The sequence below is a fragment of the Canis lupus genome, chromosome 10 (genome assembly GCF_011100685.1).
Source record: "Canis lupus familiaris isolate Mischka breed German Shepherd chromosome 10, alternate assembly UU_Cfam_GSD_1.0, whole genome shotgun sequence".
Classification (NCBI taxonomy): Eukaryota; Metazoa; Chordata; class Mammalia; order Carnivora; family Canidae; genus Canis; species Canis lupus.
The window spans coordinates 20,452,959-20,480,262 of NC_049231.1; the positions used below are offsets into that span (position 1 = coordinate 20,452,959).

Below are 27,304 nucleotides of genomic sequence, written 5' to 3' on the forward strand. Positions count from 1 at the left end.
GGACTGAACACAGGCTTACGAGTCCTGCCCACCACTGCCAGCCCCCTGTGGCGTCGGCTCCCTGAGAGGCCACCTCGGGCTCGAGAGCAGCCCTCTCCCCCTTGGCACTGTGCAGTCGGGCTAGAGAGTTCCTGGGAGCCAGGCACCCGTGGTCCCCGCCCACTTCACACCATGAGCACACACTCCCCACCCCAGATGTAACCACCGAAAAGGTCCTAAAACATGACCTCGTGTGCCCCGGGGGTCAAATGACTGGGGAGAAGCCCTGTTCTCTGCAGCGAGGCCAGTGGCTAGCAGCAGGCCCTGGAGTCAGGGGCCCTGGACTTGAAACCCTGCCCCACCACTCAGCATGGCCCCCATGCCTCCCCCATAAGCTTTCTCCTACTAAAGTGGCTGCGAAGCTGAGGGGTCTGTTCGTTGTCAGGGGCGGCTACAGCCTCCAGGACTGAGACAGAGCCTTCTGCTGAGCCTACACCATGGGCCTGTGGTACTCTTGCCAGGGCGGCCCTGCGGCCCGAGTGGATACCCAGCCCACTCAGCAGGGACGGGCCCCCACCTCCAGGGGAGCTGAGGCCCTCCCAGCAACTGCTCCGATGGCAGGAGTGACAGAGGCTCCACCCAGGCCCCGGAGGTGGGGGCACAGCGAAGGGCAGAGGCACACAGGTTGACGGCACTGCTGGGCCGGGGTGCTCGGCGAGCACTGTGTCAGTCCCAGGGATCCCTGAGCACTCCCAGGAGCCCTAACTGGATTTTCATTTTTAAGCTCAAATACTTTGAAGTTGGGCCTATTTTAGAGAAAAATAGTTTAGATCCCAATATGAAAACTGGTCGAAGGAGCTAATTCACAGCGTTCTCGCCTACGGAGACGTGTGATGCTCTAAATGTTAGTCAGCTCCCGGGAAGTGTTTCTGAAAACTAGACGAGGGATAAACGCCAGCTCTGTGTGTCCCAGGAGGACAAGCTGAGGCTGCTCTTCAGAAGACTCCCTCTTCTGTCCTCAGGGCAAGCCCCCTGACCCTCGGAGACCCTGGGGGAGGGAGTCGGTGAGCCTCTGGCTGCAAGGGCTGGCCCCTCTGCCACCAGCCCCATGCCTCACCCCTTCACCTCACTGATGCTCATGCGTCACGTTCTCAGAAGGGTGACCTGGCAGTCTGATTTAAGATTACACCCCAGGTCTGGCCTGCTCTGTGACCACGTCCCACCTCTGTTGCGACCCATGGCACGTGTCACCTCCCTGCACACTCCAGGCCTCCTTACTGATCACGCATAGGTCAGCGTCTGTCTCCCTCGCCAGAACGTGTGCTCCAGGGCAGGTACTTCCTTGGGGCGTCCCAAGCCCTGAGAGCAGGGCCTGACCCGTCACAGAGGCTCTTCAAATAAGTATGTTGTTTTACATCACAGGCCCCCCAAAACCAAAGGAGCAAAAGTAATGAGCTCCAGGAAGGCCACTGAGCACCAGGCACAGGGATAGAAGTTTATAACCCAAATGGGGCAATTCTGAACCCCAGAACCTCCCCTACAGACCCTGAGCCCACATGTAGTATCCCTGGGGGGATCCTGGGAAGCGGCCAAAGGAGGTACAGCCTCTGAATGTGCAGCTGGCCTGGCCCCACAGCTGGAAATGTCACCCCTGGAACAACCATGGCACACAGCCATGGGAGTCAGGGTCCCCCGGGGCCTCGTGCCCACTGTGGGCCCCTCACACCCTGCCCATGAAAGCCACACACCACGCCCTCTGCTGGGAACACAAAATAAAGTCCACAGCTTCAGGAAGGCCTGCAGGCACACAGGTAACAACCTCAAAGTCTTTCAAGGGCATGAGCTCCCGCCACATGTAGAACAGAACCCCTGTAATGTCCCGCAGAGAAAGGACTCGAGCCTCTTTCCCTCTCACACTGTGTGTCCTCATGCCCCCGGCCCACCTGCAGGACAGGATGTGTGGCTCTCGCTGATGGACTTCACCAGCCGGATGTCACCGCTTGGGACCAAAGGGGGCTCGGCCACAGGCTTTGGCTTCTGCTCAGGGCCCGGAGCCTCCTGCAGCTTGTGGCGCTCCTGCTGCTGGCTGTGGTTGCGCAGGACGCGGTTGGCCGTCTCCATGACCACATCGCTGCTCAGGCTCTCTGCCGCCATGGCCAGGAGCCCATCCTCGTCCTCACCGGCATCCCAGGCATCGCTGGTGTTGCTCTCAAACTCCTGGAAAGTGCTGATTCTCTTGGCCTTCACGGGGGTGCTGGGTGCCTTGGGCGTGGCCTTGAGCAAGCTGCAAAGGAAAGGCAGACTTGACTTGTCCTCCCGGAGGCTAGAGAGCACTCACCCTAAAACCAGGCAGAAAGAAGCCTCCAGACGAAAAGTGTACATTCAAACTTTCAGCTTCAACTGAGCAACCCAAAGAGGCATCCTAAAGAGGACTCCTGGGGCACCTGGGGGGGCTCAGTGGTTGAGCATCTGCCTTCGGCCTAGGTCATGATCTCAGGGTACTGGAATCAAGTCCTGTATCAGGTTCCTTACTAAGCCAGGAGCCTGTTTCTCCCTCTCCCTCCACCCAACCTCCCCACTCGTGCTTGTGCTTGTGCTCGTGTTCTCTCTCTCATAGGTATATAAATAATCTTTTAAAAACAACAAGAACCACCAAGGAGGACTCCTAGGATTCAGTGGCAAGAGGGAGAGGCTCTCGAGGGGGAGTCCCACTGAGCAGTCTCTGCTCAGTGACAAAAGCCATTTAGGAGGAAGCCCAGGACAGCAGTCATGGCCTTCAGACCAAATCCCCAGACCTCACGTCAGCAGGTACCCGCAAACCTGCTAAGGCAGGTGGAGGCCACAGGAGTGGCCGTTCCCACAACCCAGGCCTCAGGTGTATGGACTTGACAACAGCACAGCTCAAGCAAGAGCCCCATGGTGTGTCCTGTAACACCTGCCGGTGTGCTCCTGCGGGACACACCACCCCATGTGCCTCGGGTGGAGGAGCGCACCCACGGGCAGGGCGAACCCCAGGCCGCTGGGCAGAGAGGGCAGTGGAGGGCAAGGGGCGAGTTAACCACGGTGAACAGGAGCCAGGCCCCCTCCCCTGCTAAGGGGGTGCCAGCTACGTGTTCTCCTGCACGGGCCCCTCCACTTCGGGCTGGGCTTCCCCGTCTACCCTCCTCCAGAGGACAAGCCACGCCGGGTCTCAACACATCTGCTGGAGGGAAGACCGCCTTCCTCCCCTCGGGACTCCCGGGGAGCGGGCGGGGGACCAGGGGCTCCCAGGAGCACATGTGATGCAGCCCGAGCGCAGACCCCACTTACGTGCCATGTAGCAGTGGGTCGAAAGGGGGGTGCTGGGCACCATACACGTGCTGGATGCTGTTTAAAAAGACAGGGAAAACCAATTAGCCTCTCTGCGGCCTCCCCATGAGCCCACCCCCGGCCCAGGGAAGGACCAGGTCCCAGCAATCCTCCCTCAGCAGCCACGGGTCCCGAGGGCCCGTCTGGGAGGGATGAATGGCACCATACAAGCCCTCACCACACACACAACGGGGCATTCAGCGCGCCCTGCCAACGGGCCTCAGACCGCATCACCAGGGCCTCGGGCACCCACCCTGGACCGAGTGCCACCGGCAGTACCCAGAATGAATGCTGACATGCTCGCCTGGGAGTTCTCCTCTGGGGCCATTGTGTCCAAACACAAAATGCAGAATCGCAAAAAGAAGTTAAATGTATTTTTTTTAAGACACAATGGTTTTATTATAAAAGTCTTCTGGGGGCCCCTGGGGGGCTCAGTGGTTGTGTCTGCCTTCGGCTCAGGGAGTGATCCCGGGGTCGTGGGATCGAGTCCCGCAACGGGCTCCCCGCTTCTCCCTCTGCTGCCGCTCCCCTGCCACTACGGCACTCACTTTCTCTAAGTATTTTCTAAAAAATAAAATTAAAAATAAAGTCTTCTGCTCATCAGAGTAAACTTGGAAGACAGATGGAAACAAAATAACGCCCACGGCAGAAAGCTGGGGTGGTCAGCTGAGTGACCCCAGCCACACCCTTTCCTCCGCGGGAGACGTCCACCCGGGGCAAGGGGGGACCGTGACCCAGGGCAGGTCAGTCACAAGTAGTACAGACCCTTCCTTGTCTGCCTGGAGGAGCCAAGCCGAGCAGGCACACCCTCGGGCCCTGGCTCCCCTGGCTCCCCCGGCTCCCCTGTTCTTCCTGCCGGGAACACGGACGGATGTGAGGCCCAGGGCTCCCCAGCCTTCACACCCCGGGGAGCAATGAGCAGGAGGTTATAAAACCACCCAAGGACGCGGGCACAGCGGGAAGATGAGCAAGAGCTCGGCTCTTGGATGGCCTTGCAGGGTGCCCACTGCAGCCGCCCCCTCCCCAGGACACGGGATAAGCAGGCCGCTAGCAGCGTTCGGTTCGGCTCAGCCACTAGCGGTGACACGGCCCGTTATGGTCCCCGTGCAACGCTTGGGGGACCTCGTGACAGGGGTGTGCAGGCTAACGCTAATGCAGACACAGAGGCCTTTCGTGCACCCAGAAATGTTTTAATTTTTAAAAATAGAATGAAATCCTACTTTTCACTAAGTAACACATCATGACGGTTTCCCTATATTGTTACCATCCAACTTACTTAAATGCATTTATTTACATGTATTGGCAAGTACAAAAAAAAGTATGCTACATATTAAATTTATAAACAACAATGGGGGTAGCCCAGGTGGCTCAGCAGTTTAGCACCGCCTTCAGCCCAGGGCGTGATCCTGGAGACCCGGGATCGAGTCCCATGTCAGGCTCCTGCATGAAGCCCACTTCTCCCTCTGCCTGTGTCTCTGCCTCCCTCTCTCTGTGTTTCTCATGAATAAATAAATAAAATATTTAAAAAATTAAAAAATTAAAAAAAATAAAAACAACAATGGGGGTGCTGGGGTGGTTCAATGGTTGAGTGCCTTTGGCTCAGCTCAGGTCATGATCCCAGGGATCAAATTCCACACTGGGCTCCCCACAGGGAGACTGCTTCTCCCTCAACCAGTGTCTCTGCCTCTCTCTCTCTCATGAATAAATAATAATAAATAATTAAAAAGTAAAAACATAACAATGAGAAGGCACACAAGATTTCGCCACACACTTCTCTGCAGCCCCTTATAAACCTCTAATTATCTCCAATTGTTTAAAGTTTTTAAAAGTCATAATCAAAGGAGGCGCCTAGCTGGCTCTGTGGGTTAAGTCGTGGTTCAGGTCATCATCCTGGGGTCCTGGGATCCAACCCAGCATTGGGAGCAACAAGCAGGAGGTTACAAAACCTCCCTGCTCAGCAGGAAGCCTGCTTTTCCCTCTCCCCCTACCGCTCCCTCTGCTTGTGATCTCTTTCACTCTCTCTCTCTCAAATAAATGTTTTTTAAAAATCATAATAGAAAAAATAATTTTAAAATAAAAGTCATAGAATAGAATGAGCAGCAGTGAACTCACTGGTGGCCGGTGCCATCTCCCTGGAAGGTCCCACCACATAACTACACCATAACTCATTTAACCAATGTGGCTTGTGATGCACACTGCCACAGGTGGTCCGTCCACGTGCCCCACAGCCATGTGGACAGACCACAAATCACTGCTAATTTAATGGGAGAAAAATGGCCTCGATGCTGGTCATGTGTCTCAATTATTTTTGAGGTTAAGCAATTTCTCAATATTTTTGTGCACTTGTGCTACTTCTGTCAACTGCCTATTCAGACCCTCTGCCCATCTTTCTAAGGGGTGTTCACCCTCTTCTCACTGCTTAGTAAAAACCTGCTGTCATTCAGGCAGCGTGGTTGGCAGAATAATGGCTAAAGACGTCATATCCCAATCCCAGAACGTGTGTGTGTCACCTCCCACGGCAAAGGGGGCTTTGCAGATGCAACAGAAGATCTAAGCCCTAGGAGAGCACCCCGGATTAGCCGAGTGGGCCCAATCTAACCCTGAGTCCTTAGAAGTTCTCCCTCCCTCTGAGGGTATGAAGAATGCTCTGGTCAAGGCTACACTCCTGGCTGTGAAGATGGACACAGGGGGCCACGAGCCAAGAACTGTGGGAAGCCCAGAGAAGCTGGAGAGGCTAAGGAAAAGCCTTCTCCTACGACCTCCAGAAAGCTCTGCCGACACCTTCATTTTAGCCCAGCAAGACCCATGTCCGACCTGTGACCTCCAGAACTAGAAGATAAATGTGCACTATCAGCCTATAGGTTTGTGTTGATTTGTTACAGCAGCAACAGAAAACCAGAATGGAACAGAATAGTGCCAGGTGACAAATCCGTCTTCCTGGCTGATGGAAGCTTAAAGGTCTCTGTGGTTAAGCCAACCTCACTTGTATGCGTTTACCCAGGGCTCTCCTCTGAGGACTCTACTTAAAAAAGCTCACCCCTACCTGTCTTAGTCTGTTCCAGCTGCTATAACAAAAATACCACGCACAGGGCAACTTATAAACAAGGGCGTTTGTTCCTCACGTTTCTAGAGGCTGGAAGTCCAAGACCAAGGTTCTGGCAAGGGCCTCAGCTGGTACCTGCTTGCTGTGTCCTCACCCAGTGGAAAGGGCAGGGAGGCGCTATGGGGCCTCTTTTATAAAGGACCTAATCCCACCACAGGGGGCTCCAGCCTCAGGACCTCCTCATCCCCCAAAGACCCCACCCTCCTTACACCCTCACTCTGGGTGTTAAGGCTTCATGCGAGTTTTGGGAGCACACAAACATTCAGCTCAGCAGACTTACTGAGATGGTGTAAATATCCAACAGTGTTCTTGTTCCACACTTCTGTGCTTTTATTTTCTACCTTGAGTTTTGTGTCACCTAGAATTTATTTTATTTTTGCTACATACTGTAAAATAAAACTGTAAAAAAAAATAATAATCCACTGCTCCAATGCCTATTTGTTAAAAACCTACCCTTTTCACTACTGATTATCTTCAATATGCAGAAGATTCTTCTATATTGGGGCATTTTTTCAGTTTTCCATTAGTTCCTACATTCCTGTGCCTGTGGCACATTTTAATTACAGAAAATGTTCTTTTATATTCTAAAATTTTTCAGCAAAATTGAATGGGCATCTGATAGCCCCCGCTTTGTGACAGGCATCATGAGGAGTACCAGGCAGGCAAAGACAAGCACACTGGACTCCAAACTCGTAAGAACCTTAACGTTTGCTTATAAAAACAAAACAATGAATTGGCATATGTAATGTTCTATGAGAACAAAAACCCGGTAAAGTGGAACATTATTCCCCAGAACAGTACTCAGCTATAAAGTGTTGCACTGGCACATGCTCTGAGGAAGAGCCCTGAAAACAGCACACCAAGTGTACGAAGCTGGTCATAAAGAAACACCTATTACACGATCCCATTGACACAAAAATGTCTAGAACAGAAATCTATAGAGACAGAGGTAGACAAGTGGTTGCTTGGGGGGGAGGATAGGAGGCCAGCATAACAGCGAGAGACTACAGAGCTTCTCTCTGAGAATGAAAGAATTGAATTCATTTCTCAGAATGAATGCCACTGATTTTCACCCCGTGAACGAAGGAATGGTGTATGCGAATTTAAATGTTAAATATTTAAATTTAAATATTATACGTGAATCTCAATGAAGATGTTAAATTTTTAAAAGGCAGCACAGCTTCCACCTAGTTCTCTTGGGTTCTCTCCTGGAACCCAGACACCAGGCTTTGAAGAAGCCCAAGCTAGCCGCATGGAGAGCTCACCTGGAAGCACTAGAGGCAACAGCTTCAGATTACGTCCCAGCTGACGGCCGCATCAACCTCGATGTGTGTGTGTGACCAGCCTTCTGATTTCCATCCAGCCTCTGAACTTTCCCAGTGACACCATGGGAAAGCCATCCCCTGTGACCAGTCTGAATCCCTAAAATCTCTTGGAGGATTCCCTGACCTTGAAAGAAAGTTTCCAGTTTTGGGGCAGCCCCGGTGGCTCAGCGGTTTAGCGCCGCCTTCAGCCCAGGGTGTGATCCTGGAGACCCGAGATTGAGTCCCACGTTGGGCTCCCTGCATGGAGCCTGCTTCTCCCTCTGCCTGTGTCTCTGCCTCTCTCTCTTTCTCTGTGTGTCTTTCATGAATGAATGAATGAATGAATAAAATCTTTGGGAAAAAAAAAAAAGAAAGTTTCCAGTTTTAAGAATCAAAGGGCCTGTATAATTGCTCTAGGCTTTAGCTTCCTTGTCCCAGAGTGGGAATAAGAACAAGGAAGAAATGAGACAGCCATAACTGGCAGCAGCTTGACTACCGCCAAGGGACCTACAGATAGCACTCACCAATATTACCCATCTACCTTGTTCACTTGCACCCTGCCCTCCTGTCTCAATACACAAATACGGCTCAAGACCAACGGGCAGTGGGGCCTCTCTGCCCACCACACACAAGTCATTTCTACAAGTCTTGAAGCATTAGCCCAAGCTGCAGGCTCCTTCCCTCCCAGGACAGCACAAACACATTAATTCTTCATGGGCACACTACTTGTGTTTATTGAGCAGAAAATGTTCCAGCAAAGTTCAAGCTTAGACTAAAAGGCATCTCATTTTATCTTATTAAAACTGCACTTTTATCTGGTCTTGCATAGCTAAACAGAAAAACAAGCTTCGGCTAAAGCCATTTTAAAAGAGTAAGTATCAACTAACATACCTACCTCATTCCACATAATGAAATCGTTCTTTAAAAAATATGTTAACCAATAAACTTTTTAATAAATCGTACTGCTTTAAAACACTACAGTAATTCACCGTTTTGAAGAGGACCCTAGTGATTCCTTACGAAAAGCAGACAGGCATGACATAATGTCACTTCTAGGTACACGCTGTGGAAAACCCTTGCCTAAGGACACAGGAGACAGGTTCGGCAACGTCGCTAATACTAAAAAGAAAAAAAATTTCCAGAAAACCCTAGATATCCATTATCAACTGAATAACGAATAAACAAACTGGAACATACACATATAACAGAATACTAACCATAGTAAACACAAAGGAACTACGAGAATCAAGATCGGTAAATTTATAAACGTACCAATGAAGGGTACCTTGAATATACACAGCATGACATCATTTAAGAAAGCTTAGAAAATGACACTATCTATCATTTCGGATACATACACAAGTGGCTAAAACTCCTAGTGCATGATAGCAGTGAAAACAAATTCAGAATAATGATGGGGGTGGAGGGGTGGGGGGAGGCGGGGAAGCTGGCCCAGGAAAAGAATGCAACAGCTTAAACTGTGTATGTGTGCCAGCTTATCCCTCATGCTGGATGGAGGACCATGCATGTTCCCTGTGTGGCTGCCAGAGGAGGGCTCAGCCACCCAAGGGGCCAGAAAATAGAGTGCCCCTCCAGGATACTACCTGCTGACTCGGACCCCCAGCCCACCCCTGTCCTGGTTACACTGGACACTGAAACCTTGCAGAAAGCAAGCCCAAAATCTTCCATCACCAGAGAAATGCAAATTAAACCCACAATAGGATACTACTTCACACCCAGAAGGATGGTAAAAATTAAAAGGGTAATTACAAGCGTTGGTGAGAATGGAAAGAAATTCAAATCTTACATCCTATCGATGGGGATATAAAAACGGTGCAGCTGCTTTGGAAGACAGGCTGGCAGGTCCTCAAAGATCAGATACTTACCACATGACCCTGTATTTCCACTTCCAGGGTCCACACCCAAGAGAAATGAAAACAAACATCAACACAAAAAAATATACTGTGTCACTTATAATAGCCAAAGTGTGCAGTCGCAAGGTCCATCACCTATGCCCATTGTCAGGTTACAACAAGGAAGGAAGTGCTGACATCCATGCCCCCCCCCCCCCCCCCCCCCCGTGGATGAAACCTGAAAATACCACGTGCAGTGACAGAAACCAGTCACAAAGACCAGAGGCTATGTGATTCCACACACAGGAATAAGCAAATGTCTAGAATAAGCAAATCTACAGAAACAAAAAGTAGATGAGCAGCAGCCAGGGGCTGGGGAGGAGGGAACCGGGAGTCACTGCCTGCGAGCTTGGCGAGCACCGCCCTGGTGGTGAGGCAAGTGTTCTAAAACTGACTGTGGTGATGACTGTCCAACTCCGTGAATAGACGGAAAATACTTTAAGTGGGTGAAATAGAGGATATGTAAATGACAGCTCGAGAAAGAAGAGAGGGAAAGAGATTGGGGGAGGGAGGGAAAGAGAGGGGGATGGAGAGGAAGGGACAAGGGAGGGAGGGAGAGAGGGATGGATGGATGGATGGATGGAGAGGGAAGGAGGGGAGAGGGGAAGAAGCAGAAGGATCTCCTCCCTGACCAGGAGTCCAGGAAGGCGGCTGTGCCTCGGGGGTCGAAGGCTTAAGCAAGGAAGCCTTTCCGCATCAACCACCCGGCTGACCAACGTCACTCGACAGCCCGTTAAACAGATCCGAGTCCACTTCTGCAGCCCCGAACAAAAGTCTGTAACGCTACAGCACAGAACAAAACATCTCAGGAGCTTCAAGTAAAAATGACACACATGGTACCACCCCCCAAACTAAGACTCCCTCAGTGGTGGACGGTCACGAGAACACAGGTAAGCACAGGGGCAGGAGGACCAAGGCCAGAGGGAAGCCGTGATGCTGCAAGGCCTCCGGCTCGGGCTTGACAATAAGGTGATTCTCTCATGTGCTTTCCAGCAAAGGTTTTCCTGGTTTGACTTGGACGCCCCAACACCAAGGCCCTGGTTTTGAGACAAGACGGATGGACAGACGGAAGGGGGACCGAACGGGGCCCAGGATGGCCTTCTGTTTCCCTCAGTGAAAGGCTAGAACAGCAGCAGGGGAAGCAGCCCTGCGTGAGACCACGGAAAGAATCGTGCGGAAATGAAATGTCCTAAGCATCAAAAGGTAAGCGAAGAACGCTGTGACATCCGTCACCTAGGACGAACTGCTGCCCACGGCTCGTGGCGGGTCTGGAGCCCCCGCCTCCGGGCCCCCACGCTCCACAGCGGTTTGTTGAAATATGAACTCAATTAGCGCCTGATTTACCATTAGGTTCATTCTAGCACATGGTGATGTTCCCCAGGTTTATAAAATATTCAAAAGAAGTAAGTTTTCCAAGGAAATTAACTTGAAAGGGCTTCAGAGGAAAATGTATGACACGCCATCACCGAGCAAACAACTGCACGGTCCCTCTGCCCACCACACGCCCGGCTCCTGGCCCCGCGGCCCCAGGTCAGAGGTCCCTCAGGCTGTCCCGGTGCTGGGAACCACAGCAGCCCCCCGACAGTGTCACCTCGCCTGGCCCACATGCTCTCCGCCATCTGGGCCCCCATAGGGTCCCCCGTCCCGCTCCTCGCAGCCCCCAAATCCCAGCGGACACTTGGGCAACTACTGAGCCAATTGGGAAGTTGCTCCGGGGACATCTCTTGAAATAGGTCTTGGAAATGAGCTTGTTTACGATCCGGTTTTCCTTCACCTGAGAAAAGCAACGTGTGGACTCAGGCTGGTGGTTGTGTGGGGCGGGGGGTAGGCAATGTGGGGAAGGTGGGCAGGAGGCACAGCCTCGGCGAGTCCTGGGGAAGGGACGGGCAGCACGGCGACCGCGGCTAACAGCGCGCTGCACACTGCAAAGCTGCTAAGAGGACAGATCTTCACAGTTCCCACCGGAAGACAAACAACCGGGCCGTGTGACGCCTCAAATCAGATCGTCATATCATACGCACACGTCACTGAACACAGTGTTGTGTCAACAGACCTCAACCCAAACGAAAGCCATGAGTCTTTATTATAGAAAACAAAATATAAGTAAAGACAAGCTTTCGGAATCTGCCGAAATCTGCTGAAATCGGGGGCAGCCACTCCCGAGCCCCACCACCCCGCAGGCTCCACTTCTGCTCCTCTGCCGCAGGCCTCTCCCTCCTCTGGCCTCCAGGCTCATGCGTCCAGCCCCTTCTACCTTTCTCTGCGCCCCCCCACCCCCCCCAACCCCATTCCCGCTGCCCACGCAGAGGCTCCTCAGCCTCTCCCCGCCTCCTCCCACTTTACGGGAATCCTGATGCTACTGACCGATGCCTCCAGGTAAAAGCTTCTCAGACGGCTGCCCCGGGTGCCGCTGCCAGGTCGGCCACTCACTCCCCACCTCGCACTAAGGGGTCCGTCACAGTCTGCTTTGCCCCAGGGGCCACCCCTCACGCCCACTTCTCAGCGTCCAGTCCTGGGACAACCACCATGCCAATCGGGCAGGAAGACCAACAGGCGACCCTGCCTCCTGCACCCTCCCAGCCTCTTCCACCAGCAGCTCCTGGGCCTGCTGGGGCGGCCCGCGTCGGTGCCATCTAGAATCCATCTGCTGCCCCCACCACCCTGGATCAGGGCTCGGTTCCTTCTTCTCCTGACCAGGCCACCAACTCCTTCTATGACTTCATCTCCACGAACAGCAACCCAAGACCCCAAGGGCCACCCTCACCTCCTCCCTGAAGCATGCCGCCCCATTCAGCCAGTCTCCACGTCCTCCTAAACCCTGAAGCCTTTCCCACAGCTACACCCTCCCCCCTGCCAGTGTCCCAAGACAGAGCTGCAGCAGCCGCCCCGCTGCCTCTGGTTCTGCCAGGCGGGGGCAGCTTCACTCCCCAGCTCAGAGTCAGCCACAGGGAACACCTGGAACCTTCCCTGTGCCTCTCCCGCCCCTCCCCACACAACCACCCCAGCTTGGGGCGCGCTGACCCCCAGCACAGCACTGGCCCCCAGCATACCCCATCTGATGACCCATCCCCTGAGGTCAGGTCCCTGCTGGCGGCACTCCTGTGTCCTGTTCACCTTTCCCTCAGCGGGGCCCTCATCCAGCCGCCTGGCTGCCAAGGCCAGCGCCGGGCCCTGTCTGCAGAACACCCCCACAACCAAGTCCGTACCTATAGGAACTGACGGTCCTTCGAGGTCCAGGCTGAGGCCACCTCCACCCTCTGCCAGCATCTCCCTCCCCTCGCCCAGGCCACCCCAGGAACTGCAGGGTGCCCCCCAGGCTTCACTGCGGGGGTCCAGGCCAGCACCAGCTGTAGGGCCTGGTGTGCACACAGAAGGCATCCAATAAATGCTTGAGACATTTAACGCTTCTTTGCTACACAAATATTTGAATGACGAAGCATCTTCACCATAAAGGAATCCGGATCCACAGGAGCACGTTCTCTCAGAACTGGATGGAAGGAGAGCCCTCCCTCCCATCAGCTCCTACACTGCCCTTGCCTGACCCAGCCCGTCAGAGCACTGGAAATCACACCAGTCCACGCAGCCAGATCTGATTGAGACATGAAATGCCACGATGGCTCTAGTGACTGGTTTGGGAACAGAAAACTAATCCGAGAGGAGAGCACAATTCCAAGAAAACAAAACGGGGCCCAGAGCCACCACGTCCTCACAGGCCAACCCGTACCACAGCAGCCAGTGTCCAAGAATGCCCAGGGGCACTAGCAGCTCTCCTGGCCGGACAGCTGCCACCAGCAGAGGCAGATGTATCCTCCAATCACAAGAGGTGGCCTTACGTGCCTGCCCCCCCCACCCAAGGAGGAAGAAAATAGCATCACCAATACTTGAAGCTGTGATGAACCATCTCCCCTGTTAGGCCGGCAGGATCAAGGGGGATTGGGAGGCACCAACAAAGTGGCGCGGACCCTCCATCTTGTCACCCTCGCCTCGGAACTTTCCCGCCACCAGCAGACCTCCCAAGGACACATCATCGGGGGAGACAGGACCTATGCAGGAAACCTGAACCGCACCTTACCCAAACCCCATATAAGGCCATGAGCAGTTCTCGCCCCATACCATATGCCCTAATACCTATCACCCCGTACAGACACAACCCCTTACCTCTCCCCTTAAAAAGTTCACATGTACTCCCCTGGGCACCACTTCCCCGGCCCCGGGACATCTCCAGCTTCACTCCCTTGTGGGGCCATGGAACCTTGCCCAAGAGTGCTTTCATTAAAAGCCTGCCTCCACCCACCTTTGCCTGGCCAACCCATCTTTGCCTAGCCAACCCACCTTTGCCTGGCCGACCCACCTTTGCCTGGCCTATTTTGTTTCACTACCAACCATATCAAACTTGACATTTGGTGCTGAAACCCGGGAGATCGAGGCCCCACGCTGGTGGGAAGCCTCTCTCCTCTCATCACCAGGACCTCAACTGAACCCAATGCCTTGAGAGGCCAGGTAAGTTCCCCCGATTCCGTGCCCCTGTCCAGGTAGTCCTGCCTGAAGCCGCGGTCGCACCAGGACAACTCCACTGAGCCACCGGGTGGCTCTCTATTGGTCCCTGGGAACAGGAGACGTCCTCATCCTCACAGTGACCTCTGTTTCTGTCCGTGACCCTAAGCTGCAAACGGGGACACCTATTTTCAGTCTCTGGGTTACCCAGCGGGAATCGTGGGAACTGCCCAATCCAAATTTGACCCCAAAACTCCCTTGGGTTGTCTACTGGCCAACTTCGAAACTCTGGGGTTCTCACAGGATCTCAGAAAACGCTGTCTTATCCATTATTGTACAGTGGCCTGGCCTCAATACCACCGAGACAACCAGTCCCAATGGCCCCAAGGGGACTCTTCACTACCAGATCCTTGCGGACCTGAACTACCTCTGTCAACGCCAGGGTAAACGGTCTGAGGTCCCTTACATTCAGGCTTTTTGGAACCTCCGCTCTCGTCCCTCCCTCTGTTCCCAGTGTTCCACGGCTCAAGTCCTTCTGGCACAGGCACCACCCCCTTTTGTCCCAAAAACAAAAGCCTCTGATTCCTATCCTCCTTCCCCCCTCTCAGAACCTCCTGAGGGTCTCACTTGTCCCCCAGTCAGGGGAACCCCTAGCCCTCCTTCTCCCTACCCAAATCTCCTGCCCCCCTCCGTCTCCCTCTGCATCCCAAACACCCTTACCTATCCCTGACCACCTTCACCTCTTGCCTCTCGTCCGATCTCTACCCACACAAGGTCTCACAGGGTCTCTTCCTCCCCTGACCTACTCTGTCCCTTACGAGAGGTGGTGGGTGCAGAGGGCGTTATACGCGTTCATGTCCCATCTTCACTCCAAGATCTTTCCCAAATCGAGAAACGACTGGGCTCCTATTCACCCAGCCCAGACAACTGTGTCAAGGAATTTCAATATTTGGTCCAGGCATATGACCTGATTTGGCATGATTTGCATGTTGTCCAGACCGCCACCCTTACACAGCAGAGAGGGGCCGCATCCAGGCTGCTGCCCGAGAACACACTGGCCAGGTCCACTCAACGGATGCCGCTCTGCCGGTCGGTGCTTGGGCAGTTCCCGCCGTGGGTCCCGGACGGGACTATCAGGCTGGCCAGGAGGGCTGCCAGCACCGCCACGACCGCACGTCCACTGTCTCATCGCTGGCACGTGGGGGGCCTCCAACAAGGCCGTCAATTATGACAAACTCCGAGAAGTCGTTCAGAACCTGGATGAAAACCCTGCAGTTTTCTTTAATAGGCTCACTGAAGCTTTAACCCAGTACACCCGCCTGGACCCTGCCTCCCCAGCCTGGGCTACTCGACCCATTTTATCTCTCAGTCCTCCCCCAGTATCCGTAAAAAATTAAAGAAAGGCGGGGAGGGTCCTCAAATTCCCATTCCCAACCTGGTGAAAATGGCATTTACCATCTTTAACACCTGAGAGGAAGCGGCTGAATTTAAGAGGCAGGCCGGGCTCTAGCTGAAGGTACAACTTCAGACCCCAACCTTGGTGGCAGCCCTGCGGTCGGCGGGCTCCGGGAGCCCACAGACAGGGGGAACCAACCGCACCCGCCTGGGGCTTGCTTCAGATGCAGAACCGAGGGACGCTGGGCCCGTCAATGTCCCAATCCCAAGGAGCCAACGCAGCCATGCCCTCTATGTCGAATGAGGGGCCACTGGAAATCCGCCTGCCCCAGCCTCCGAGGATCCTCGGTGTCTCCACATGGAGGAAACCCAGCCTTCCAACTACTCGGATTGGACAATGACTGACGGGGCCCAGACTCGGAGCCCCCCCACCCCCGAGCCCAGACCCTGGTAGCGGGTAAGTCCATATCCTTCCTGTTGGACACAGGGGCGACCTACTCTGTTCGGCCTTCCTACTCAGAGGCCAGTTTCCCCTCTCCGGTAGCAGTGGAGGGAAGTGATGGCACCTCCTCTATTCCACGGACCACCCCGCTCCTCTCTCGCAGCCTGGATGGGTTCCCCTTTTCACACTCCTTCCTTATCATTCCTTCCCGCCCAGCTCCTCTCCTCGGCGGGGATATCCTACACAAACTCAAGGCCACCATCCGTCTTTCTCCCTCACCCACAGTCTCTGCTCACCTCATCTTACCCTTAATTTCCCCTGATCCTCCCCACCACCCCATCTCCCTTTACTTATCTCCCCAAGTCTGGGACACCTCTAAACTAATTGTGCCCACTCACCACCCCCCAGTAAAAATCCAGTTAAAAGATCAAACCTTCTTTCCTTCTCGACCCCAATTTCCAATTTCAGAAACTCACCGACAGGATCTTAAACCTATTAATTTGTCCCACTGCTTTATCTGTGCAGCCTTGGGCAAGGCCCCCCTTAGGGTGGCCGTTCTCCTCCCCAAACGATTTAACTGCATCAACCCCACACCCACACCTCCGGGACCTTCTCCCTCTCCCTGTAACATTCCCTTACTCACCGACCCCCTCAACCGCCAATTCCCTTTCTGCTATTCCACCCCTAACTCTTCCCCCTCTGCAACATCACCTTGTCAAGTGTTACCTCTCATCACGCCCCTATCGGTGGTTTCTTTTGGTGCAACGGCACCATTTCTAAATCTCTCAGTACCTCTGTCTCCCTCATCTGTCTGCCGGTCTCCCTGGCTCCACGATTAATGATCTATAGTCAGGCAGAAGTAGCCCTCCTCGCCAGCCCCCCAGAAAAGCAGAAACAAGTGGTCGGTCTTTCTCCCACTAGTTATCGGGGTCTCCCTGGCCTCCACCCTGGTGGCCACGGGATTGGGGACGGGGCCTTAATCTACTCTGTAGATTCCACCAGGGACCTGAAAGGCTTCAAGTGGCCATCGAGGCCTCCCTGCAACGCCAGGTAACCTCAGTGGCCCGGCCGGCCCTCCAGAACCCACGCGCCTCTGGCCTCCTCACCGCAGACAAGGGCAGAGCCTGCACGTTTCTCAGCGAAGGATGCTGTTACTACGTCAGTGAAACAGGTGCACTGGAGCCCAATCTCCACACCCTCGCCAAACTTCGTGAGTCTCTGGAGGCCCAATACCACGCCAGCAGCCCAACGACACCCTGATGGTGGCAGCCCCCACTGGCCACACGGCTCCTCCCCCTTCTAGGTCCACTCCTAATCATCGGCATACTATTAATGGTGGCCCCTTGCGCTCTCCAATTCATCCAAGAATGAGTTTGCAGAATGTCTCTAGTATCTGTCAACCAACTCCTCCTACACCCCTACTCCCGCTTGCTCACTTCCGAGGGACCCCACAACACCCCTTACTCAGCAGGAAGTAGCCAGATCTGAACGGACGCCCTATAACAACAAAAGGATCAGAATGTTGGGCCGGGGAGATCAAGGGGGATCGGGAGGCACCAACAAAGTGGCGCGGACCCTCCATCTTGTCACCCTCACCTCGAACTTTCCCGCCACCAGCAGATCGCCCAAGGACATGTCATTGGGGAAGACAGGACCTATGCAGGAAACCTGAACCGCCCCTTACCCAAACCCCATATAAGGCCATAAGCAGTTCTTGCCCCATACCGACTCCACCAGTAATATGCCCTAATACCTATCACCCCAGTACAGACACAACCCCTTACCCCACCCCCTTAAAAACTCACATGTACTCCCCTGGGCACCACTTCCCCGGCCGAGACTTGCCCAGCTTCACTCCCTTGTGGGGCTGTGGAACCTTGCCCGAGAGCGCTTCCAATAAAAGCCTGCCTCAACCCACCTTTGCCTGGCCTCTCTATTTCATTTCACTACCAGCCGGATCAAACCTAACATCCCCCACTTCCCTCCTGCAGCCTAATTTCTGAAAGACGCATGGCCAGATGCCCCTTCTAGATCCCCACTCTGACAGCACAATGCAGAGTCCCACCAACTGGCTGGCCTCAGCACCTGTAGACAGCCTCAAGGGAAAATGAGAGAAGTAGGTGCATCCGCACCTGGGAACGGGCTGCCCCACCTCAGGTGCCCACGGTGGCGCCGAGGGACCCATCCCCTTTGGGAGACCCTGTCCTCTGCCCTGTCGCTCCACACAGGGCACACCCAAGGCCCTGGGACAATCCCTGTCGCCCTGCTGAGGGCTTCCTGCCACGGATCAGGAGCCCATCCAGAAGACAGGGTTAAATGCTGTTTGTCTCTGGGCACAGGCCTTGGAGCCAGCAGCCTTATTCTGTTTTTGAGTTTAGCAGATGTTGACTCAAAGAAGGGTCCTTTCAAAACCGGAGCAAGGCATATGCGGGAACAAGTGGAGAGCTGCCACGCAGCATGTTTGAGAACTGGATCAAGGGGGGCTGGCCACCAGCAGCCTGGCCAAGCTCAGGGGCGCAGGCTGGGTGGGAAGGGAGACGGCAGGTGACAGGCACGCCAGCCAGGGCAGGGGGCCCCACCAGGGACAGGACGGCGCCTCCGCGGTGCCAGCAAACTCCAGACCCTCGGAGGACAGACCCCAGGACAGGCAAGGACACCCAGAAGGGGCCCCCGGGGAAGAGAGCTAACGCTGTCGGGAGCCCAGAAACACACACGGCTCTGCCCTGAACTGGCGTGCCTGGCCTCAAAGCTGGCTGGCTCGTCTAGGAGCCAAGGGCCTGGGGCAGACACGAGCTCGGCAGCGCTACCCTAACCGCGTGGAGAGAGAGGCGTGCGGGCAGGGCTGCCACAGTGCCCGGCATGCAAGCTCCCCGGCTGGCTGTGCAAGCCGCAGCAGCGACATCTGCAACCCTGATCTCACACCACTGCAGACAGGCTGCCCACGCGGCTCTAACCGGCTGCACTCTGACAGCTACGGGTACCCCGGTGACCCTCAGCACCCGGGCTGGAATTTCCACATTAACCCCGAGAAGAGGAAACAGCATTTCAGAATGGGGAAACAGAAAGACTGGGGACATTCAGAATGAAAGTCCCCCCAGCCCACGGCCCCATAAATGGGAAGAACTCAGGCTGCCCTGTTCCCTCTGGGCCTCCCGACCCCTCTGCCTCTGGTCCACAGAGGGAACATCGGGGTGAAGCTAAAAGAAGCTGCTCCTCTCCTCCTGAAGAACCCCTGCACTGTGCCAATCCGAGTTCCTGGGAACCAGGTCCCAGACCCCCAGGCCCAGGGAGCCAGGCAAGGGCGGAACCCAGGGGGCAGCAGTGGGAGCCAGTTCCCGGGGGACCAGCTCTGCCACCTAGACGGGAGCCCAACTTCCCCAGCTGTAAACCCCTGGCTGCTGGGAGGGCGATGGCATGCCGTGTGTCAGGAGCCGGCATGAGAGGAGCAGCTGCTATCCTGCAGGGTCACAAGGGCCACGCTACCTCGTCCAAGGGTGTAGCACAAAACCCTGCCCTGGGACCTTCATCCACAGTGGCGCTCGGCAATGTCCGTGCCCCCAGGGTCGGGCCCAGGGGCACCCCCACGCCCGCCTGTCTGCAGGATCCCATGTGCGAGGCCAGGCTGCACCCTAAAGGGCCTGCAGGCCAGACGCCATGTTGCGTGTCTGAGGCATGAGGAAGCAGAGAAGCAGGGTTAAGACAGAGCTGCTGGAGAGGACAGGGAGGGGCAGGTGTGTCCGTGCCCAGGGTCACAGTGCCGCTGTCCTCCACGCTACATGCGAGCAGAGCTCCTCCACGCTAAAGGCTGGGGAGCAGAAAAGCAGATGTGGGCTCTCAGGGCATATTCCCACCCATGACCTCCGATCATGCCTTCAGCACTCGGGAAACAGAATATTTCCTCCCGCTCTCATTTTCAAAAAAGAATTTGTTTTAATCACAATCGTCAGGCATTTATTTTTTTTAATCACTTCTACCCTCACTTAAAATTAACCCAAGGATCTAGACTTACGACATTAGACACATACGGAAGAGAGGAAAAACATGATTAGCATTAAGTTTATTTTTCAAAATGTTCCCAAACTAAAAGGCATTTAATAACATGAAACAGAAGGACCAAGGAACAAACAAGCAAAAGCAACAATGTACAGAGCAAAACCCACCCACCGATGCTTCCAAGGGACCAACACAATAAGACCATCTCCACTCACGGATGGAGACCACAGGACACAAAGTCACCACCAGACCAGACTCCCGGGCTCCTTGCACAAAAAAAGAGTAAACAGGCACTCAGTCCAAACAGCCACTTCAAAAACACCAGCAAGGAAACAAACAGGTTTCTAAAGACACAACAGGGAGCCAGTCAGGGCAGCAGCTCAGAGCTTCTGAGAAAAGAGGCAGGGCCTCCCCTGGTTCTTGGACCCAACAGGGCACAAGATGCAGAGATGCAGGAAGAGTCCTCCTGGCTTTGTTCCTGTCCTTCGGGATTCAATGCACTTTGCAGAGGTTGCTGGTGAGGGGCCAGCCCACCCAGGAAGATGGATGCAGGTACCCTGTCCACGTCCAAGGGCAGGACTCTGCAGGGGCAGGTGTGGAGGGCCACCCACGACCCTTTTCCCAGCCAACATCCTTCCAGCACATTTCTCCGACCGGCCTTCCTCTTTCCCCTCTTAGGGTTTTTTTCTGTAGCTGCTGTAACAAACTGCCACAAACCGTGGCTCAAAACATACACGTTCGTTAATCTTAAAGTCTGGAGGTCAGAAGTCCGAGGCGGATCTCACGGGGCTAAAGTCTAGGTGTTGGCCTATATTCATTTCTGGTTGCTCTGAGGAGAGACTACTTCCTGCTCATTTGAGTTGTTGGCAGAATTCAGTTCCTCGTGGTTGTAGGACTGAGGTTCCTACTGGCTGTCAGCAGAAGTCCACTCCAGCTTCTAGAGGCCACCACACCCTCCGGCTCGCGGCCCCTTCCTCCATTCTCAGAGCCCACGACGGCAGACCAGAGATTGTCTCCAGTGGACTCTGACCACTCTTAAGTACTCACTTCATTCCAGTGGACCCACCAGGTCATCCAGGACAAGGCACCATCTCAGGGTCAGCGGATCTGCACCCTTCATTCCATCGGCGCCCCTCACTCTCCTGTGCCATGACACCTGCTCCCAGGTTCCAGGGGTAAGGACGTGGACATCTTTGAGGGTCATTATTCTGCCAACCACACCCCATCCTCTGGCCAGGACCCTGGTGATCACCTCAACCCCCGACAGCAAGCCCATCCATGAATGTTGCCTGCCCTGCCTGCAGCCCGAGGAGAGAACCTGTGCTCACGCACTCTCTCGTCCTCACCCTCTCCTCAAGGAGGATGAACAGGACTGCAGCACACCCTTCGGTGCTTTCTCACAGTTCTTCCATGGACTTCCAATCCCTGCATGCTTCCCACCCCTCCTCCCACACGGCTCCCCTCCTGGTATCCTCCTCAGGATGGGTGTCCCTGCACCACGCCTCCCCTACCAGGCACACTCTGCTGCCCACCCCACATCCCCGCATCCCCGCATCTCAGAGGACTGGCTCCCCCTCCATCTCCATGACCTCTTCTAGAAGGGCACGGCCTTCCAGTGATGCAGGGTCCTGTGCTTCTGCCAACAGCCCTGGATGGTGGCCCTCAACACAGACAGTATCTCCCTCACCCCAGTGGCCTGAAAGCCACATCTCCTGGGTCAGCACGCAGCACAGCACCTGGCACATGAAGTACGAAGTACGTTCTGAACAAATAAACTGTCCCAACAATCCCTCCCCACAGCTGATGAGTGATGGCAGCCTGTTAAGATGACCACGGAACTGACATCTCACTGGCTCAGAGACTCCTCGGGCTGTGACAGCTGGAAGCTGAAAGCTGTCAGTCACAACCCCGTGAGCTATCTTCTGCTCCAGCTCTACCCCGAGCACCCACAGCCTCGCCATCTTCAATCTGGGCCCTTCTTGCCGCCATCCCACTCATGGTGTCACCTTTCCCAGGCCCCAGTCACCTGCATACCCTCCTGTTGGCAGAGTCATGCTACAAGAGCAAGCACTGGACCCACACTGAAAGGCTGCCTGTGCCTGCGTGCTAGACTTCATCTTGTCACCTACAGTTAAGTGTGGCAAGAGTGCCCCCACAACTGCAGAAAGCAGCCGCCCTCAGGAGCCAAGCGAGTCAATGGCCTGAGAAAGAACCGGCCCCAGAGAGTCAGACCGAACCTTTCATGATTCCCACCATCCATTCTCTTGACTCTTACGGCGCCACCATCATCTCTCACCTGGATGTTCGCCACAGCCTAACTGCTCTCCCTGCTTCTGTCCCTGCACTCGCAGCCCCCAACCTACCATCCACCCAGAGCCCAAGGTGATCCTGCCACGCCAGGGGCGGCTCAAGCCACCCCTGTGCCAAGACCCTCCAAAGCGTTCCCCCGTCACAGTAAGAAACTGAACGCCCACATCTTTACACTGTGACCACGAGGCCAGCCTCCACCGCCTTCCAGACCTCGTGCCTGGGACTCTCCCCCTCCTCCCTCGGCCACTATCATCGAGGGTTCCTGCTCTGCCCAAGCACGCTGGCGTCCCTCCCGACCAGGGCCTTTGCGCTCACTGGCCCTCTGCCTGGACCACTGTCTTCCCAGCCACCCAAGGGGCCTGTTTGCTCACCCCCTGCAAATCTTGCTCAAATGTTACCTCCTCTGTGAGGGCTGCTCTGGCCACCTTATCACCAGGAAACCCTCTCCACTCCATGTGCCTCCAAACTGTCTACCCCAATTCTCTGCTTTATATTTTGATAACAGGATTCCAGTTGCCACCTTCTCACGGGTAACACTCTTAACTTAGCTGTGGTCTTTATTCTCTGCCCTTCCTGCTCCACTGTAAGCTCTGTGATAGCACTGGTTCCGACGTGTTTTGTTCACTGGTGTATCTCTAGCCCCTGGAACTGTGATTGGCACAGAGTGCTGGTTAAACGAATATCTACTGAGTGAATTAAGTTTTCAAATTCTCAAAGCTGGTCCAAGAGGCCTTCTCTCATGCTCATCAAAAAGAATCAGACTTGAAAAAAAAAATAAAAATAAAAATAAAAAATAAAATAAAATAAAATAAAAAGAATCAGACTTGACTAAACAAATATGTGCCTGCAGGTCCCAGCCACTTAGGTCTAATCCAGCTTCACAGGTTATACTTGCAGAAACCGATGGCCCCAAGGGTGACACGACCTGGTGAAAGTCACACAGAGATTAATAGGAAAAAAAAGGCTGAAACACCACAGAACCAAGTCAGACGTCCTTCTAACATATCACACATCCTGCCTCACTCAGAAGAGAAATTTCTAAGAAAGCACTGGCCAAATAGACAACCCAAGAACCAGGGTGTGCAGAGGTCAGGGGGTCCACTGGCAAGACTGCCTCTCATGTAGGGTGAGACCCTGGCCAAATCACTTACTCCCTCTGGGCTAATCTGGAAGGTAGTCTAAATAAATCACCATTTATCAGCACTAGCAATGCAACGGGGAGGAAGACAGGCTCCCGACCCTCGCAGAGCTCACAGTCTGGAGGAGAAAACGAGCACGTAGCAGCAATGCTGAGTTTGATGCATAAAATGGTACTCTATCCAAACTGCAAGCAAGGCTTTACGAGTAGGTGAACTCTGAAAATCAAAAAATAAGCCAAGCAAAGGGGGGGGAAAGGGAGGCTAAGAACATTGTGGTCAGCTCTGAGAGCATGAAGCAGACAGAGACATCACGCAGCATGGACATCAAGGAACCTGCAAGCCCGTCGGCACCACTGAGGGCAAAGTTCAAAGCAAGGGGGGATGGGAGATGTGGCTCAAGAATTGGGCAGTGCCTTACTGTGCTTCTCCACAGGGCATTTCAGGCGAAACAAGCAAGGCCTTCACCACAGCCGACCTCAGACAGCACATTGCTTTGTGACGCTAAAACACTAGCGAGATGCAGCACTGTAGGGACCAAGAATTGTGCCTGGCCAACAGAAAGTTTGGGAGATACCAATCAATGATGGCAAATACTCTCCCTGAGTACCAGCTATAACTGTCTTACTGATGGGCAATGACAGAATGATTATCAAAATTGTGAAAGACTGTGCTATATAAATAACCCCTTAGGGTAGCCCGGGGGTCTCAGCGGTTTAGAGCTGCCTTCAGCCCAGGGCGTGATCCTGGAGATCCAGGATCAAGTCCCACGTCTGGCTCCCTGCATGGAGCCTGCTTCTCCCTCTGCCTGTGTCTCTGCCTCTCTCTCTCTGTCTCTCATGAATAAATAAAGTTTAAAAAATAATAATAACCTCTTAACAGTTCAGTAGTCTGTGGTTAAATCCATCCTTCCTCCTCTGCATTTCCCTAAGCTAATGTCCACGCTCAAGGAGTCAGACAATCCTGGGAACCACTGAAAGGGCTGGCAGAGATGCAGGAATCCGGCCACGACCTCTGACAGCATAGTGCTCGCGCAGGTAAGGACTAAGCACGTGGCAGGTGATCACATATGACAGTGAGCTACTCACTGGCAAAAGGGCATACCTCCGCCAACTCCTGGTGCCCGAAACAGAAGCATCGCCAGAGCAAGGCCGTGGCAGGCGAGGGGCACAGGGGGCTGGGCAGGCCTTTCTAATGGGCCTGCCCTCACCTCTGTGCCCCGCCCTCTGCAATGACAGCCTCCGGCAGTTCTCCAAGACTCCACTCCAACTCCATAACTCCGACAAGGGAGCTGCTCTCAAAAATGCCTAAGACACGCGCAGCGTTGAAATCAGAGGGCCACAAAGGTCTGTCTTTGGTGACACAGAACCTCACAGAGGAAAGCTGAGGACCACAGTAGCGTCCCAGGGCTGTCGTAACACAAGAGAAATTGATCCTCTCGCAGCTCTTCAGGCTCGGAAGTCCAAAATCACAGTGTTGGCAGGGCCTTCACAGGATCCCTCCTTCCTCTTCTAGCTTCTACTGATTGCCTGGAATCCTTGGCATTCCTGGGCTTGCACACACATGGCCACAACCTCTGTCTCCGTCTTCACCTACCATCTTCTCTGTGCCTGTGTCCAAATCTCCCTGTCCTTCTAAAGATACCAATCACTGGACTAAGGCTCATTCTATGAGCCTAGGTATGACTTTCCAGTATAACCTCATTCTAACTTGATTACATATGCAAAGATGCTATTTCCCAATAAGGTCACATCCACAGGTTACAAAATGAATCAGGTGCGGGGGTGGAAGGGGAGTGGGGGGGGGGGGGACGCTACTGAACCCAATACAAGGACAAATTACCAACAGATACAGTCCTCAGTCCAAATGTTTATTCGCCATCGTAATTACATACCGCAGCTCCACTATTCTTACAGCTCAGCTGGTGCTTAAGAGTTGGGGTTTATTTAGACTGAGCAAGAACCAGGACCTAAAAGCAACACACAAAAGCTCCACTGCCATGTGGTTAGTTTTCCCTGGAGTCTACGTTCTGGGGCATCTGCATCTGCAACCACTGGGACCCCCTATTCCCTACCATTCTGGAATCCTCACATCACCTTGGACCCTGACTTTGGTTGCGATGAAAGCTCTCTTATTCTTCAGTCACACACGATGCTGTGGAGTAAAACGGGACCTCTGGCTGCCTCTGGTGATCCTGTCCCAAGTCACCATGTCTGAGCGGTGAGGAACCACTCTGAAAATTAAACCTTTCTGGCCGAACACAGTGAATTCCAAAGTTTGCCATTCTTTCACTCAACTGACGGTGTTAATTATGCAGCACTTACAAATAAGCTGTGCTTGGATATGATTCCACGTGGAGTGGTTTTAATACCACAATTCCTAATTATCAGCATGTCAGACATCAGCTTCCAAACAGAATAGTCCGCGTTGTAAAATCTTGAAATCTGGGACACCTGGGTGGCTCAGGCTGTGACCCCGGGGTCCCAGGACCGAGTCCCGCGTCGGGCTCCCTGCATAGAGCCTGCTTCTCCCTCTGCCTGTGTCTCTGCCTCTGTGTGTGTGTCTCTCATGAATAAATAAATAAAATCTTTAAAAAAAGAAAGAAAGAAATCCTGACACTGGTTTCTCTCTAATCTGCTTCCACCAGCAGCTGATCTCCTAGGCACGGTCCACTACTGTCTTCACATTCCCGAGGCCCCGGCCAGGGCACAGGGACACGCCAACCAGGACCCCGGAGCTGTCGTTGCAAGCACTTCATTTCTTGTTTAATTTGTTTTTTTCTTAGTTTGCCTCCCGCTGCTGCCTGGAGGAAGGAGCTGGTTTTGAGGCCAGAAAAGTGGGATACGAAGAGATTCACAGGGAGTCAGGAATCGGCTTGAACAAATTCTCAATAAAGGCAAAAGTAGCCCTAGGTGGGCAGGACAGAGCAGGAGGCCAATTGACTGCCCCTCCCCCTCCTCCCCTCCCTCCCCTCCCCCTTCTCCCTCCTTCCCTCTCCCTCCCCTCCCCTCCCCCCTCCCCTCCCCCCCCATGCTCCCTGCGGCCACGGTCACCTCGCAGACCCAGCGCTTGACACCCCCCCAGGTCCCCCCACGCCCCTCAGGTCGCCAGCGGCGCCCCCACAGCGCAGGTCGCCCTGCCCCAGGCCCCCAACTCCACCCCACTGCCCGGCGGGCCTACGCGCCCATTTGACCTCCGACCCCTGACCCCGACCCGGCCTCCCCGTCACACCCACCTGCCCGGGACTTTGCTGTTGCTGCGCTTCCAGAACTGCTTTCTGGCCCCGTCGCTGGCCATGGCCCCTCCTCATCCCTCAGACCCGCGGTCCCGACACCCCGAGAGCGAACGGTCGGCCTCGGCGGCCCCTTCCTGTACCCCGGCGGGGGCCCGTCCGCCGTCCCGGGACGCCGGAGCCTGGAGCCGAGAGGCTCTTCCGCCTCCCTGCGGAAGTTGTGCTGCCGCGCCCGGAAGTCCCGCCTGCGCCCAGGCGCTCGCCTGACGCACGGCGCGGGCGCTGACGGCATTAAGGCGCGACGACGGCGAGGAGGAAGTGAGGTGGCTGCGGCCTGCGGGGCGGGGACCCGTGTCAGGGCGGCTCACCGGGCCCCGAGGCCGGCTCTGTGCTCTGCTGCCGGGCCCGGCGGCGGGCGGGGGGACCCCGCGGGGGGGCGGGGGCGGCGGGGAGGACGGAATTAGCCTGTGCGGGGGACGTGGTGAAATAACGGGGTGTGTCGGGCTCAGAAAAATACGCCGCTGAACTTATCTTCACGTTTCTTCTTTTTTGTTTCCTTTTTTTTTTTTTTTTCTTTTTTCCAGTTTAACGTAGCGCCCGGAACATGCGAGTTACGTGGGTGGCTTGCCCTCGGTGTCGGCCGCAGAGCCGGGGC

The 27,304-nt window shown here is 54.5% G+C and overlaps 1 protein-coding gene across 3 annotated transcripts in view; it reads right to left on the reverse strand.

The window, feature by feature from the left end:
* TBC1D22A (TBC1 domain family member 22A) overlaps positions 1-26,885 on the reverse strand; it is a 334,160-nt gene extending 307,275 nt beyond the window's left edge. For all 3 annotated transcript variants that reach the window (XM_038550205.1, XM_038550204.1, XM_038550203.1), the window contains exons 1-3: positions 26,653-26,885; positions 3,289-3,345; positions 1,923-2,263 (exon numbers count right to left, since the gene is read on the reverse strand). In XM_038550205.1, the coding sequence (XP_038406133.1) occupies positions 1,923-2,263; positions 3,289-3,345; positions 26,653-26,714 (460 nt within the window). In that variant the 5' untranslated portion in view covers positions 26,715-26,885. The remainder of the gene's footprint in view (positions 1-1,922; positions 2,264-3,288; positions 3,346-26,652) is intronic.
* Between the last annotated feature and the right edge of the window lie 419 nt (positions 26,886-27,304).